The sequence below is a fragment of the Corylus avellana genome, chromosome ca6 (assembly GCF_901000735.1).
Source record: "Corylus avellana chromosome ca6, CavTom2PMs-1.0".
Taxonomy (NCBI): Eukaryota; Viridiplantae; Streptophyta; class Magnoliopsida; order Fagales; family Betulaceae; genus Corylus; species Corylus avellana.
Window position 1 is genome coordinate 23,635,491 of NC_081546.1, and position 15,171 is coordinate 23,650,661.

General features: G+C 33.9%; 2 protein-coding genes across 2 annotated transcripts; one reads left to right on the forward strand and one right to left on the reverse strand.

Moving 5' to 3' along the window:
* Positions 1 to 5,290: 5,290 nt before the first annotated feature.
* Positions 5,291 to 6,157, reverse strand: LOC132184949 (uncharacterized). The gene has a single exon (XM_059598745.1). The coding sequence runs from the start codon at positions 5,973 to 5,975 to the stop codon at positions 5,577 to 5,579; it is 399 nt and encodes a 132-aa protein (XP_059454728.1). The 5' UTR covers positions 5,976 to 6,157; the 3' UTR covers positions 5,291 to 5,576.
* A 7,123-nt stretch (positions 6,158 to 13,280) lies between these two features.
* LOC132185406 (F-box/LRR-repeat protein At3g60040-like) lies at positions 13,281 to 14,426 on the forward strand. Its single transcript, XM_059599184.1, has one exon. It carries the CDS (start codon positions 13,281 to 13,283, stop codon positions 14,424 to 14,426), a length of 1,146 nt encoding a protein of 381 aa, XP_059455167.1.
* The last annotated feature ends 745 nt before the right edge of the window (positions 14,427 to 15,171 follow it).

Consider the following 15,171-nt stretch of genomic DNA (forward strand, 5'->3'; position numbering starts at 1 on the left):
TAAAAATGCAAGTGGGAAAATTTCTCAATTAAGTAATTTTTTTTTCTTTCTTTTATTAAGTAATTTGAGAAAAGATAAGTGTAGATAAACATAATCTCAATTTACCTAAAAAAAAGAGAATAATTTATAACTCTCCAGATAATTCAGGTACATAACCTTCAATGATGTCGGACAATGCCATGGAGTTTCGATCACAAAGCGCTTAGCAAGAAAAACACAGATAATTTTATGATTAGCTCACCAAAGATTCTTGACTGTTTGAGCAAGTCGGCCATGAGAATCGGTGGTAACTGTTAGGGACAAAATATCTCCTTGAGGGCCCTACTCATTTTATACATATTTACAATATGTCATCACCCACTCACCTAATGACATGTATACATATAATTTTTAACACCTTTTGATAAAAGGGAAGGAAGAAGGATAAGGGGACTTTCCTCCTCCCCAAGTCTCTCTCCCCACTTTCAGAGACTCTAACTTCTCCCTCTCCATCTCTTGGAGATTCATATATACACGTCTCTCTATTTCACTAGTTCATTAGAACCCAGAGACGAATTTTCCATTATTTTCCTATTTCACAAACAATTATGCTAATTTAAAAGGGTGTTTGTTCCCACCCTCAAATACTACTCACCTTATTTTTTATTTTAAAAAATCAACATAAAAACATTTTCACTTTTTATATTACATTATTCATTTTTTTTTATATCATATAATTTATTTTTTACTACCATTATAATAAAAAAATCACTACAAAACAAATTTTTTTTTTTCACTTTTCTATACCAATCATTACTCTCTCTCTCTCTCTCTTTCACTAAAAAGTGAACAATGTATGGGCATAGTGTGTTATTTACCAAACAACGTCCAAGTATCGGAGTTTTCAGCCCCGGCCAGAGATCCTTTGACCGCTCCTTTGGTTTTACAAAAACTCCATTGCCGTATTGGGAGGTATTTTCACGATTTTGCCATGAAGAAAAATTGTTGAAGTAGCAAATCCTTTGGAACCGAAAATGCTCCAACAGCATTTAACCCTTTATTTGTTCAAGACCTCGTTATGTTTTTTTTTTTCTTATTCTTAGCAATGCAGAAAAAGGGAAGGGAAACAAACAAGAAGAAAGAGCTGAAAGTAAGGGAGAATTACAAGGGATATAGCCAAACATATTATGGGTTGCAGCCTATTTTGCAGTCAGATGAGCCCTTCGATTTGCTTGTCTTTGGACTTTTGATGCTCCCCAATTTGGAATGCAAGCAAGCTTATGGAGAATACCTGTGACTCTGAGGATTGGTTCAATTTGCCAAATTGAGATGAAATCAGGCAAGGATGATATTACAAAGAGTTAAAAAAGACTCTCCAATAGATATGATCCACTAAACTTATAGAGAAATCAGGGCAAGAGACACTATATTCATAACTACAATGTTGACTCAAGTTAGGGACAACCTCTAGCATCCATGCTGCCCAATCTGCTTGCTAATCTTTCAAAGTCTCACAAATCCATCTCTCTAATAACCTAAAAGAAATGGCTTCTACAAAAAATTTATAGAGTTCTTATACCAATTGGTTTTTTTGACAATCCTTCAAGTATATCTAAACAAGATGTTTTGAAAGCAACAGTAAACAAATTGTCAAATTGACAAATATCTCGTCAGAATTCCTTCAAACGTCGAGTTGTCAAAAATATTTTCAAGCAATGAAACTTTTCATCAAAATCAAGCCCCATTCAACAAATCAATTTTTCTTTATTATTATTTGGAGGTGATGAAGGACATATTTTTTTGCTACATATTTTAATTGTGTACAATTGTTGTTATATGAGATTATGGAGAACAATAATGATTTCTTGAGCTCTAATCAAATTTTAAATGAATTTGTGTCGAAGTAGATATAGAAATATCAGTAGATCCTTGCTTAAGAAAAAAAAAATTATATACCATCCTAAAAAATTGTAAGTTACGTTTATATGTTTTGAACAATAGTTAAATATTGTTGAATAATTTACTTATTTCATGAGTTATATTACTTAATACTTTTAATCAATTTTTGTTTTTCAATTTTATTTTTTAATGACACGTGGAGATGGAGAGGGGAGAGGGAGAATCAATATAGAGACATCCGCTTCATGATGTGGGAACACAATTTTCTTAGCATTTCTCATTTATGATGGGTCATGTGCGATCTGTCATTTATAATATGCACTTGTACTTATTAATAACATTTTCAAATGGTTATTAAATTCCTTAACAAGTAATGTTATAAACTATATTTTTAGTTTAACACTATTTTATAATGCTGACATATTAGTCTTAATAAATTCTTAGATTAGTCATTGTTAAAATAAAAAATAAAAAATAAAAATCTAAGAATTAATTAAAATTTGTCACATTAATATTGTGTTATAGTTGTAAGAATATCTCTTCCCTAAAATAAGCTGATTAGAATATTAGAAGGGATGACAACCGCAAAGTTAAGGATGTGAACAAATCATATCCCGCATGGACTTGCACCAATGCCTTGTGTAACAAGCAACCAGAATTTTATGGGCTAGGCCCTTTGCTTGGTTGGGTTGGGTTTGTTTTTGGGTCCAATTAATTGTATAATAATTGCTTATATATATGTGTACATTTTTCTTATTAAAACTAAACATTAACTTAATTGTTTTGCTCGTTTTTGAATATTGTCTAACAATTAATCTGAAGGTTAAAACAATGCATTAAAAAGATTTTAGTTTGAAGATTTGAAGATTTTCCTATTTATAGAAAGGTGGAGAGATTACAAATGATATAAGAGATGAAATCAAATCATATGAATCAATTAAAATCAATGATGAAATCAAATTCCATAATATAAAATCAAATCTCATAAATATATTCTAACATCCATTTTAAACTCATTTTTGAAGAAATACATTAGGATTTTGTAAACTTATTTTTTGGTTGCTAATGAATAAGAAAAGAGAAATGATAATTCATAAATAGGAAACCCAGAGAGTCAGAAACCAAAGAGGCAATTCCTAATTTTTTTCTTTCTTTTCCTTTTAAATGCAAATACTAATTCAGAAAGAAAGAAAGAGGGGTGGAGCCTTAGAGGTATGAAAATGAAAAGAATTGTGACCCGCCACTTTCGGCAGGAAGGTGGAAGACCCATTTATAACTACAAAACATAGGCAAGGAAAGTGAAGTTTGGAATTGGGTCCAAAAAAATGATTAGAAAATTTTGGATTCATACAAAGCTGGCCCCCTTTAAGCCAATTGGCCCAACCCACCTCAACCAAGAGACCACTCACACAAAAAGATCTAGCAAGAACTAGGGCTGGGCATGGGTAAGATTGTGCCAGGTATTGGGTATTTTCGATACCCAACCCGCATGTTACGGGTATTGAAAACTGGACCCAAGGCCCAGCTATAATGAACGGTATCTGCCGGGTCTTGGGTTTGTTGGGCGGGGCGGATTTTGCCCACCCCTGGCGGCTAGCAAGAACTAACAAAGGCCGGTTGTAAGATCTGGATGTCTTGTTGTTTCAACATTTAGAAAAGAAATAACAAAGGTTGAAGTTATTGTAGCATCAATTTGAACAAAGTTTTCCTGCACTTAGAGTCGATCCAAGAAAATTCTTTCAATTTAGTCAATTACGTGCTCTAAGGTAAGGATGTAAATTCTTGTTCACGTGTTGGGCTCTAGTCGTTATTGAGGCATGGGTATAAAATTATATAGCTCAACTCTAACTCTATTTAGTCTCAATTTAATTTTGTGTTAGGTTTATATCGAGTTTGCATATCATGTCAAAAATTGATAGTCCAAATTGTTGCATGTTAAGTTAGAATCGTATGGAGGCACAAGTATAAGACTATATAAGTCAATAACTTTATTATATGAAAAATGCTAGCTACCCACTTCTCCTCCCACACTTTCAAATGCACATTCCTTGACGTGACATCCAAGATTACCATTACATTTTGAATGAATCACTATTAAATTTTAGATAAACAGGTAATTTTGTGGGGAATCTGGATGGGAGAGAGCTGGTTCTAATCTGGGAGCTAAATACAGAAAAAGGAAAAAGGGAGCATATTTGTGTCCACTTCACTAAATGTAACTGAAACTTCCAAATGTTCTTCCCATGTAGTCGATGGAACAGTTATGGCCTTTTCCTTTTCCAACTCTTATAGGACTACAATGCCATTATGCATCTTTACCAGCTCCAAATTAAGAATGCTTCAAGCACTACTAACAAGGCCACAACCAACACCACCTCATCCTCCACCACAAAATTACAAGAGAGGAAACTTTTCACATAACAAAATAATTTTTAGCTGTCATTATATGCTAATTTTTTTACCCTTTTTACGTGATGAATGACTAAAATTTTTCTAACCAAAAACCTCACAGTACAAACATTCCAGCAAGTCAAATAGCTGGAACAAATTCTGCAGCAAAACAGAACAAACTAAAATTATATGCTAATATTGCCCATTTTATTTCCAAATTGCTTTTTTAATATCTTCTACCAATTACAAATCCAGTCCCTGTAAAACACAGTTCACTTCAACAGATACTCTTGTCATAAAAACCTTTCTTTAAATTTCTTTAATCATCTTCTTTGAACATCTATCACAAATTTGGTTTGCCTGTTCAGTTCATTTATACCATATGTATATTGTGCTCACAACAGCTTCAATAACAAAGTCTACTAGCCAGCACTTATATATATAACATTTCAATTCATTGTCAATAAAATAAGAGTCTTATTTCCTACGTCAAGCAGGGAAGAATTGATAGGGAGAATGGATGCTTCCATGACTCTTTAGCTTCTCATTAAGGTTTCTATACAACATATAAAAACAAAATCAATCTCTTCCACTTATAAAGAACAACCCAAAGAAGACACTAGTGTATCAGACAACAGAAAGAAATAATATGGAGAGAGAGAGAGAATTATAATCGTGAAAATAATTCTGGTTTTAGACTTTTAAGAAGACTAAAGGGGTTATTTAGATATTTAGGAAGGACCCATGGGGGTTATTGGGGGGCCAAATAAAATATTTTTATATTTTATAAAGTGGGCAAGGGAAGTTTTTCAATTTTCTTTTTTGGGCATGGCCCCCTTGCCCCCTCCCTCTGCCACTAACAAGTGAGAAGCTACTTCCTCAAGGGCATCAAAATCTCAATAAGCTAGTTAACAAGAAATAAATCCCATTCCATTGCATTGAAAACTAAGAGATATCAAATCCACAATCTCAAGCTTTTTGATAAAATATAGAGAAAAGAGAATAAAGATATATACTGATTGATGACTCTAAGTACAGACGGGTCTTTATTAATTGTGGCTCCCTAAGAAAAGGCCAGTGCAGCCTAATCCCTTAGATTAAATTCTTACCTCCGTCCCAGTGTACAATTTATTGATAGATTGAAATCATCATAAAATATAGAGAGCAGAGAATAAATATATCTATTTATTGATGATTCTAATTCGAACAATACAGAGACTAGCCCTATTTATAAATAATGCCTGTTCTTTCATTATCTCATTGACAAGAGAAAACTCACCTCCAATCCCATTTTCCTCTCACCCATACTAATCCCAATCCTCCTTCAACTTCTCGACCCGATACTTCAACTCCTCCACCCGACCCACAAGACTGGTCACCGAGTACAAAACCCAGTAGAAGAGCAGCGCCGAAGCGATCAAAACCCCATTCCTCTGGCTCTTCATGATGGACTTTTGGTGGCGAAGATGCTCCGATGGAGTGCAGGCACTGCCGGACTCACACGACGGCCTTGTCTCGTACTTCCAGTAGATGTCGAGGAGCAAGAAGAGGCAGAACGGGACCACTGAGAGAAAGGGTCTGAGGAGGGCTCTGGTGGCGGAGACGAGGCCCTTGCGGAGAGGGTCGAGGCCTGGAAGGGTCAGCAGGAGGATCATTACCACCTCTGCGGCCGCGGCGTAGCCTAGCACTACCCACTCCAGCGCCATTTCTGGGTGTTTGGGGAGAGAGAAAAGAGGCCGAGGGAGGAAAAGTGTAGGAGACTTTCCGGGAAAGTTTTTCAGATGGGTTTATTGTGGAGTGGAGGGCTTGCTTTTAAGGGAAGAGGTAGTTGGAATTGCCGCGTTTTGGATGACTTGACTTTGGGGGTTTGTTTGTGATTCCGAAGTAAATGAGGGGAAAGGGATATTCTACTTTAATTCTTAGCAATGAAGCAAAGCTGGAAGGTAGGGTTAAAATTTGATATGATCATTCTAGTATTACTCTTCAACTAAAGTTAAAATTTAGTTTATGTATGCCTCAAAATCTGCCTCCTTAAATCTAAGATATACAAAAGGTCTTAGAGCATTCACAGCAACTCTATGTCATTTTCCTTAAACTTAAGGATCCAAACTACTTTATGCTTCCTTAAGTTAATATACATCTCAATAACTTCTCTTAATCATTTTTTATATCATTAAAATATTATTTTTTTTATTTATATCTTTTAGTTTATTAAACAAACTTTCTCTCTCTCTCTTATATTTTATTTTCTTCTTTCTTCCCGTAGCTATCTCCTTAGACTCCTTCTTCCCTCTACTTTGCGTTTTTTGCCCTTGCTGGAAGAGAAAATTTTTCTGCCGGTCCTCTATCTGTCGGCAGAAAGCCAGTCTTTGCTGCAAAATTTTTCTATCTTCTTCTTTCTGCTGGTCCTCTGCCGTTGCTGCAAAATCAAAGGACCCATCTCAACTTTTCAGAACACCCTAAGCAAACCAAATCACCATGATAACCAAAATGTCCCTTCAAAAATCAAAGAAACCAATATTATGATTCTAATCGAAAGCCATCCCAAGCAGATCAACCATCAATCCAAAGCAAGCACTCCACGACTAGAGATCCTCCAGTTGGCAACTAAACTCGACACGAACGAGCATGAGTTTGTGGCCGCCGCCTGAGTACTCTTCGGCGACTTCTGATGCTCATCCATGAACTTCTAGCTCGTGGAATAGTAGTGCTAAAGCGTGCTTGAACAAAGAAGAGGAAGCAAGACGTCGAAGACGAAGAAAAAGGTTTGCCTGCATAGATAGCCGTGAGAGGAGAGAGAGTGTTTTTCGGATTAAATAATTCATTAGGATCATATGGGTTCCACTGTAACATTCGATGGTTTCAGGAAGCACATACGGAGTTTGTTGGGAAACTTTTTTTGTGATTTTTTGGACATATTCCCTACACATAGAAAACAGACTAAGGGAGTCTGCCGGGAATGCTCTTACGTCTCATAAAGTGGATGTTGCTAAATTGATTTCTTCACAAGTAATGTAATAAATTATATTTCTATTTTAACATTATTTTATAAGGAAAAGGATAAAAAAAAAGCACCCTAAAATAACAACCGTTATGAAAAGAACCCCATGATGTTTAAAAAGTGCTAAAGTAGCTTATTAAACTATCAAAATGTGTCGAAAAGGCCACATCTTTTTAAATATTCCTATAATACCCTTATTCTTTTAAAAACTAAAATAAAAAATTAATAAAATAAAAAACTAAAACACTAATTTTTTAAAAGGTTAAATTCACTTTACAAGTTTCAGGGGTTTTTCAATTCAAACACCAATATTTAAAAATTGGTAATGTACCCTCTTAATGTTTAAAAAATTTTCAATTCAGACATTTCGTTACTAATTTTCGTCTAATTGGACGAAAATTATCCCACATGCGTCTCATGTGAGATTTTGATGCCTTCTCTTCCAATTTTACCCTCATTAAAACCTATGAAATTACGTAATTATTCTCAATTTTATAGGTTTTAATGATGGTAATTACGTAATTTTATAGGTTTTAATGAGGGCAAAATTGGAAAAGAGTGCATCAAAATCTCACGTGAAACGCACGTAAGATGATTTCCGTCAAATTAGACGGAAATTAGCAATGGAGGGTCTGAATTAAAATTTTTTAAAACATTAGGGGGTACATTGCCAATTTTTAAACATTAGAGCTCAAATTGAAAAACTCCTGAAACTTAATGGGGTAAACTGAATTTTTCCCTTTTTAAAATAAAAAAGGAAAAATGAAAGGGGTGGCTGCAAGTTGAGCCAACCACAAGGTTTGATTGTGCATTTATTCATATTTTTTATATCGTACAAGTGATTTATAATTTAAGCCAACTACAATGACTAATTTTTTATTTATTTGAAAAAATGTATATTTCATAGAGTATAAAGACATTTGAATAATATATATATATTTTTAAATGTACGTTTAAGCAAAAGTACACCATTTTCCTTAAAATTGTACATAGATTTTCAGCTTAATTAGTAATTCGTGTCAAAAACTTTCATTGTGTTCTCTTAGAAGTGATGCTATTTGCGAAAGAACCGTATCTTAAAATTTAGCAAGAAGAAAGAAAAAAATGGGGGGCCTGTTTATGAAAGTATTAATATATCATACTTATGATTGCGATTGAAATTTTTTCCTTTGTTTTTTGCCAGACCAGTTGAAGTTGGTTCGAAAATGAAATTTATATGAGAAATGCTATATATTATACAAGTATCCTCCTTTCAAGCCCTCAAAACTAATGTGGCGTAGACATGTAGACCTCCTTGATTTTGGTAGATGGAGATATATATTTTGATTGGAAGGCCACGCCACATAAATTTTGGGGTTAGAAGATAATTGTCTGATCGTAGATATGGACTTCAGGTCCCAGTTTGAAGTGGCAAGGGCTTCAGCAACCTACAAGGAGCTCACCAACGCCATTCCCTCAAGACTTTGTTGGGATTGAAGAAAGGCTGAAGGAGATAATCTCACCGTTTTGGCATTGGTGCCAAAACAGGATTAAAAACTGGACTGAAGTTGTCCCAATTAAAACAGTGCGTTTTGATTGGGATTAACGGGCACTAAACAAATTTGAGAAAATTTAACGTTGCGAATTTATTTGGCATTTCGATTAACTCAGGGAGCAAAAATTAAAAAAATAAAAAAACTTAAAGAATTGCGTTGACTCCAAAATTTATAATATATTTACTCTAATTTTACAGTTTTGTGCTTCAGTCCTCGATCCCCCTCGCGGCCTTGTGGTTCGCGGACTGCTGGAGTCTGTGGGAGGGCGAGAACATGGAGTACAAGATGACGGCAGTCCCATGGCCGTCGATGTCACCGGCCCCTATCAGTGCTTGGTGGGCATGAGGGTGAGGGAGCTCCGAAAGCTCCCGGACGGAGAAATCACCTGGCCGACCAAAAGGCTGAGTGGGAGGGTGAAGTGGTACAGGGTTAACCAGGAGTTGGGGTTGATAACCCCTGATGATGGAGGGGATGACCTGGTCACGTACCGGTCCAAGATCCGCGCCAAGGGCTGCTGCAGACTGACTGAGGGCGAGGCCGTGGAGTACATGATAGAGTACTCAAACTACACCAACGTCAGCAACAGGGCCGTCGACATCACCGGGCCGAGAGAGTCCGACGTACAGGAAAGTTGCTTCAGTTCTGGGATTCCTTGTTATAATAGGTTTTGTATTAACAATTATTGGCATTCCGAGGCATGGGAATCGAAATTTAGGCCCAAGGCACGGGAATCGGAATCCTAAATTATTTACAAGTTTTGGTAATTATTTTCCTATCAATTTATTGCTACAAATTATTTATTATTTACATGTTGAGGAATATTGGGATTTTTACTCCCAACAATTACAAATATTGGGATTCCAAGGTGATGCTCGTCGTACGTACTCTTTGTTGAGGCCTACTTGTGACAACCAACGTATTACGTATATGTTTTAATTCGGCTTTTTTTATCAAACAATGGCAAACTCTTCATTCCTCACAATTCCGACTAAAGTGGGCTTCAAGAAAGCCCACTATGATTATCCATCAGGGTGTCAGGCCCAACTCCTTCTATGAATTACATTCCGCCACTGTGACACACAAATGGTTGCATGATGTTCTTTTTAAACATCCACTCATTACGAGCTTAAAGCTAAATTGTTGTGATATGTTAAAAATGATTAAGATTTCAAGTAATCGTATGTGAGTTGATTGAACTCGACATTGTTACTCCTAACATAGATTTGCGTATTATATATAGTCATGTTATATCCCTTTCTTCGATCACTTCAATAAAACCGGAATTTAGTTTCGCCTTTTCGATCGAGACTACTCTGGATATTGAATAGATTGAATTTCTCCCAAAGTTAAGTCATTCAAAATTAATGACTTGGAAAGCTTGCTATGCAAAGGTATGTAGGTTTTTTTTTTTTGTTTTTTTCATAGTTCTCATTACTTTGTATATCAATTATTAACATGTATCATAAAAAATTAATGTGGTTTTGTTTACTTTGTGAAGAGCGTGATTACTCCAGAAGCATTGAGAGAAATCCAACCGTTCCCATTATATAATGTCAAACAATAGAAGCTACAGGCAATTCTTATGCCTATGAGATCTGAAATCAACCAACTTATGGATGCCATGTGGTTGAATTTTCCTCAACAAATGCATGGATGCATTGTTCTGGATTTTTCCTCTTTTAGAAATTCTCTTTATACAAAGAAAGTATAAGCGCACATATAAGAATATATCTTTCAAAATATTGCATATGTCCATTTCTTAGAATATAGAAAATTACTTGTGCTACCATTGTTGTTTTAAGATGTTATAGTTATTTAGTGCTTTAAACAAAGTTACTAAACTAAAATCTCACTCTCGTTATTACATATATATATACTTCTTATGTCAAATGGGGTTGGTTTTGGTGTAGCGGTTGCCTGTTATTATTCCTTTATGGGTTGTTCCAACTTCCATGATAAGATCTTGTAATTTTTGTCAAGCAATCATCTTCATGAGTAATCTTGTTTGGTTCTTCCTTCTTTTTTTTTTTTTTTTCTTTTTCAAATCCAAATCAAATACTATGAGCTATGATCATAATATGTTATAGTTAAGTAGTTAACTACTAACTTAATGAAACCATGTCGGGATCACCTTAACTACACGTGGCACAATTTCTTTTTTTTTTTTCTTTTTCAATACCCTAATATTAATAATCCAATTTTTTTTTTCTTCATTTCCATTTTTTGAAAATTTATTACAATACCTATACTGATTTTTTTCAAGTTTAATGGGCAAATTAAAAATAAGGACATTTTTTTTTAATTGAAAGGGGAAAGGGGAAAAGGATTGCAAAGGGGGTCTCTCCCACTCTTTAACCTAAGTGAGCATAGAAAATGGGAAAAAGCGGGAATACTTTAACAATAAAATACTTTATGTTTATCCTTGTTTTTAATAATAAAATAACCAACTGTTGTAATATATGCAAGTTTATATATATATATATATATATACGTACGTACTTTATGTAAATACTTTATGTTTAGAAAACAATTCAACTATACGTACATGTTGTTGAAAAACCTTTTCCACCAAGTTTACGGATCAAGAGACAAGTTTTTTTGCAAGCTAGCTTTATATTAATATATTGATCGATCAGGACAAATGGAGCTTAATTGGACTAATCATTTATTGTTAACTTTCATATACCAAAATCAACCACCAATACCCAACAGGAATTTCTCAACACACCAACATCACAAATATTTAAGCAAAGCATTGACACCACCCACAAAATCACAAACTAAAAGCATCACATTTTAAAGTATTAATTAAATAATTACATTCGTCTATTCATGTGAAGAACAAGTAGTTATTTAACATAGTATTAGAGTTAAATATCATGAGTTCTAACTTTGACTTAATCAATTTACCTCTATTTTAATTAAATATTAAATGATTAAGGGCCTGTTTGAGATTATGATTTCAACAAATGCGATTTAAAATAGTGATTTGAAAATGTGATTTTTAAAAATGCATAAGCGTTTGGTAAAATCGCGTGGCCTTTCACCTTAAAAATTGTGTATTTTCAAAAAAGCACATCCTTACGTTCGATTTGAAAACACAAACAAATTTCAAAATGTAATCTCAAATAATTAATTTTCTGCAATTTGGTTTAAAACCACACTTTTTGTATATGAAATTACAATGGCAAGCGCACCCTAATTTCATCTCTTTCTATGGAAAAGTAGTGATTCAATTCACTTGATTATTTGATTAAAATATTTCACGCGTTAGGCCTTACCTATTAAAAAGAAATTTGAGCCCACACGTGAGGAATAATGTAAAAACATTGATTAAATTCATCTCTTTCTATTAGCTTAAACTAGTTATGATTTAATGTTACGTGAATGATTTTTGTTAACACGTAATATGTGGATAGATTTTAGGTTATGAGGAACCTAAACCTTTTAGATTTTGAGAAAACCTAAAATCCTTTTTCAAACACAATGTTTAGGATTAACTTTCTGATTCCTCTTTATTAATTGATCACCTTTTTTAAGTAGAGGACTCAACCAGTACATGAATTAAAATAGAAGACTTGGACATAAACTCGAACTCTAACATGGAGATAAACTCCTACAATTGCTTAAAGGTAAACTCCTAACCTTATTATGAGATAAACTATAAACTCCTACTTCTAATAAACTAAGGCAATAGAGACTTATTATTGCCATAAAACACTACACCGTAGTGCTACATACTCAAACTCTTAATTAAAATAGATAATTGTCGACATGACATATCCCACGTCATGTATTATCATAACATTTAATATTGTTGATTTTTGCTTAGAATTTCATAAATTGAAGCCAAAGTTGTTGTGGAGCTTATGCGGTAGACTTTATTCGCTATTAATTAAGGATCCCAGTAGTGATCAATTAATATATTAGGAGATCTTATAATTATAATACAAAAATGCTTAAAAAAAAAAAAAAAAAAGATTATGAAGTTAATTTATATATATTTGGTTACTATTTTGTATTCTCTATATTACGGCCTTTTTTCTATTTTTTATTTAGTTTAGGTTTTTTTGTTCCAAACTTCTTAATCTCTCTGCAATTCCGCTCTCCTCTCTTTCCTCATATTTTATATTTTATATAAAATTTTACAGAGAAAATAAAAGAACACAACCCTAGACAGTAGACACGACGACAAGTCGGCAACGCACGACGTTGTGTTTGTTTGCCATGGTCCACCTTGTCGCGCGAAGCACAAAGATTTTCTTCTCTTTTCTCGGAACGCATGACGTTGTAGGGAAAAGGTTGGTTTTCCTTATTTTCTATATATTTTGTCAGTTTTTCATTATTTCGTTAATTTCTATAGTGAGTTTTTTCTTTCCATGAACTTGTTTCTTAATATTATTGATGATGTTATATTAAAATTCATGAACTTGTTTCTCTCTTGTACGTTGCTGGTTTACAAAGCTTTCAACTTTATGGAGCACAAAATTGACCGGCTATCCGAGTTGCCGAAACCTATTGTAGAGCACATTCTATCATTTATCCCGTTGAAACAAATACTTCAACTTACTATATTGTCCAAGACATGGCAAAACATCTGGACTTTATTCCCTATTCTGAAACTTGAAGAAAGCTTGGTTTTGTCAGGTCCGTACAACAAGAAGTTCAATTATTTTGTGGAGAGAACTTTACTAAGTCGTTGTAGGCAAAATATAAGCATACAAAGATTTGAGATTAGAATATTGGACAATATTGACAAGGAATGGTATTGTGCTTGTGTGAACCGTTGGATTGGCTATGCAATTGAAAGCAACGTCAAAGAGTTGAATATCTTTGCATCGCCTAAAAATTACTATAAGGTGCCTGAGAGTGTTTTAGTAGCAAAATCAATAACTGGGTTGACTTTGTGGGGTTGTAACTTAGAGTCATTTCGGAGTCATGATATTAACTTATCCTCCTTGAAAAAGTTGGTTTTGGGTGAAGTTTATAATGTGAATGACCAAATCATCAAAACCCTAATTGCCGGCTCTCCTGTTGTAGAAGAGATAAAATTTGCACGATGTGATGGATTGAGAAATATACACGTGTCAGGTCTTCCTAAACTGATGAACATTGCGGTGGCATATAATGAAGAACTTGATAGCATTGAGATTGAAGCATCAAATCTTGAATCTTTACTTATTGAGCTTTGCAAACCATGTCAAATCAACCTACTCGCATGTGAAAATCTAAAGAAGTTAGAGCTATATTCAGCCACCGTGACAGATGAATGGTTACACGACGTTCTTTCTAAACATCTACACATTGAGAGCTTAACCCTACTTCGTTGTGATATGTTGAAAAGGATTAAAATTTCAAGTGATCGTATGAAGAGTTTGACCTTTTATCGTTGTAGTGAGCTACTTGAAGTTAACATTGTTACTCCTAACTTACATAGCCTCGAGTATTATGGTGATGTTATATCATTTTCTTCCAACACTTCAACTCTATCGGAAGTCAGACTACGATTTTTGAATGGTAGTTTTGATTGGATCTACAATGTCGAAAATATTGAATTTCTCACAAAGTTAAATCATCTGAAACAATTGACTTGGAGAGCTCATTATGCCAAGGTATTCTAGCTTCTTTTATTTGATAGTTCCTTAGTCTTTGTTACTTTGTACATCTATCATTAACATATATAATAAAAATCTAACATGGTTTTGTTTACTTTTTGTGAAGAGTGTGATTACTCCAAAAAAAATGAGAAAAGGCCGATCATCTCCATTATATAATGTCAAGCAATTGAAGCTAGAAGCAACTTTTACACCTACGAGATATGAAATCAACAAACTTGTGAATGCATTGTTGTGGATTTCTCCTCTTGTTGAGAATCTCTCTATAGAATGGCAAGATGAGGCCACATCTAAATTCATAAATATATCTTTCAAGGTATTGCATATATATATATATATATTAATGATCCTTTTGTAAAGATTTTTGGTGTATTAATATTTGGAAAGTCTCCTGTCAAATTGTCCATGAGTTATTATTACTTTATTCTATTTTTTCATGATAAAATCTTGTAATTTTTATCACCAAAATTGATCAATCTTGATTCACTATATTTCTCCAATTTCCAGCCAAGCACCATCTTCATGAATAATCTTGTTTGGCTCTTCCATTTTTCTTTTGGCTTCCTAAGTTTTCAAAATCCAAATCAGGTACTATAGGCTATGATCATAATATACTTTGTTGTTTGCATTGCATCTACAATATAATGGTTCCTCCATTTAATTTTAACTATTATGACTTGAGTATAAATTATTGGGAAAACTTCATAAAACCCCATTGAACTTCCATTCGGTTTGACATTACCCCTTCAAA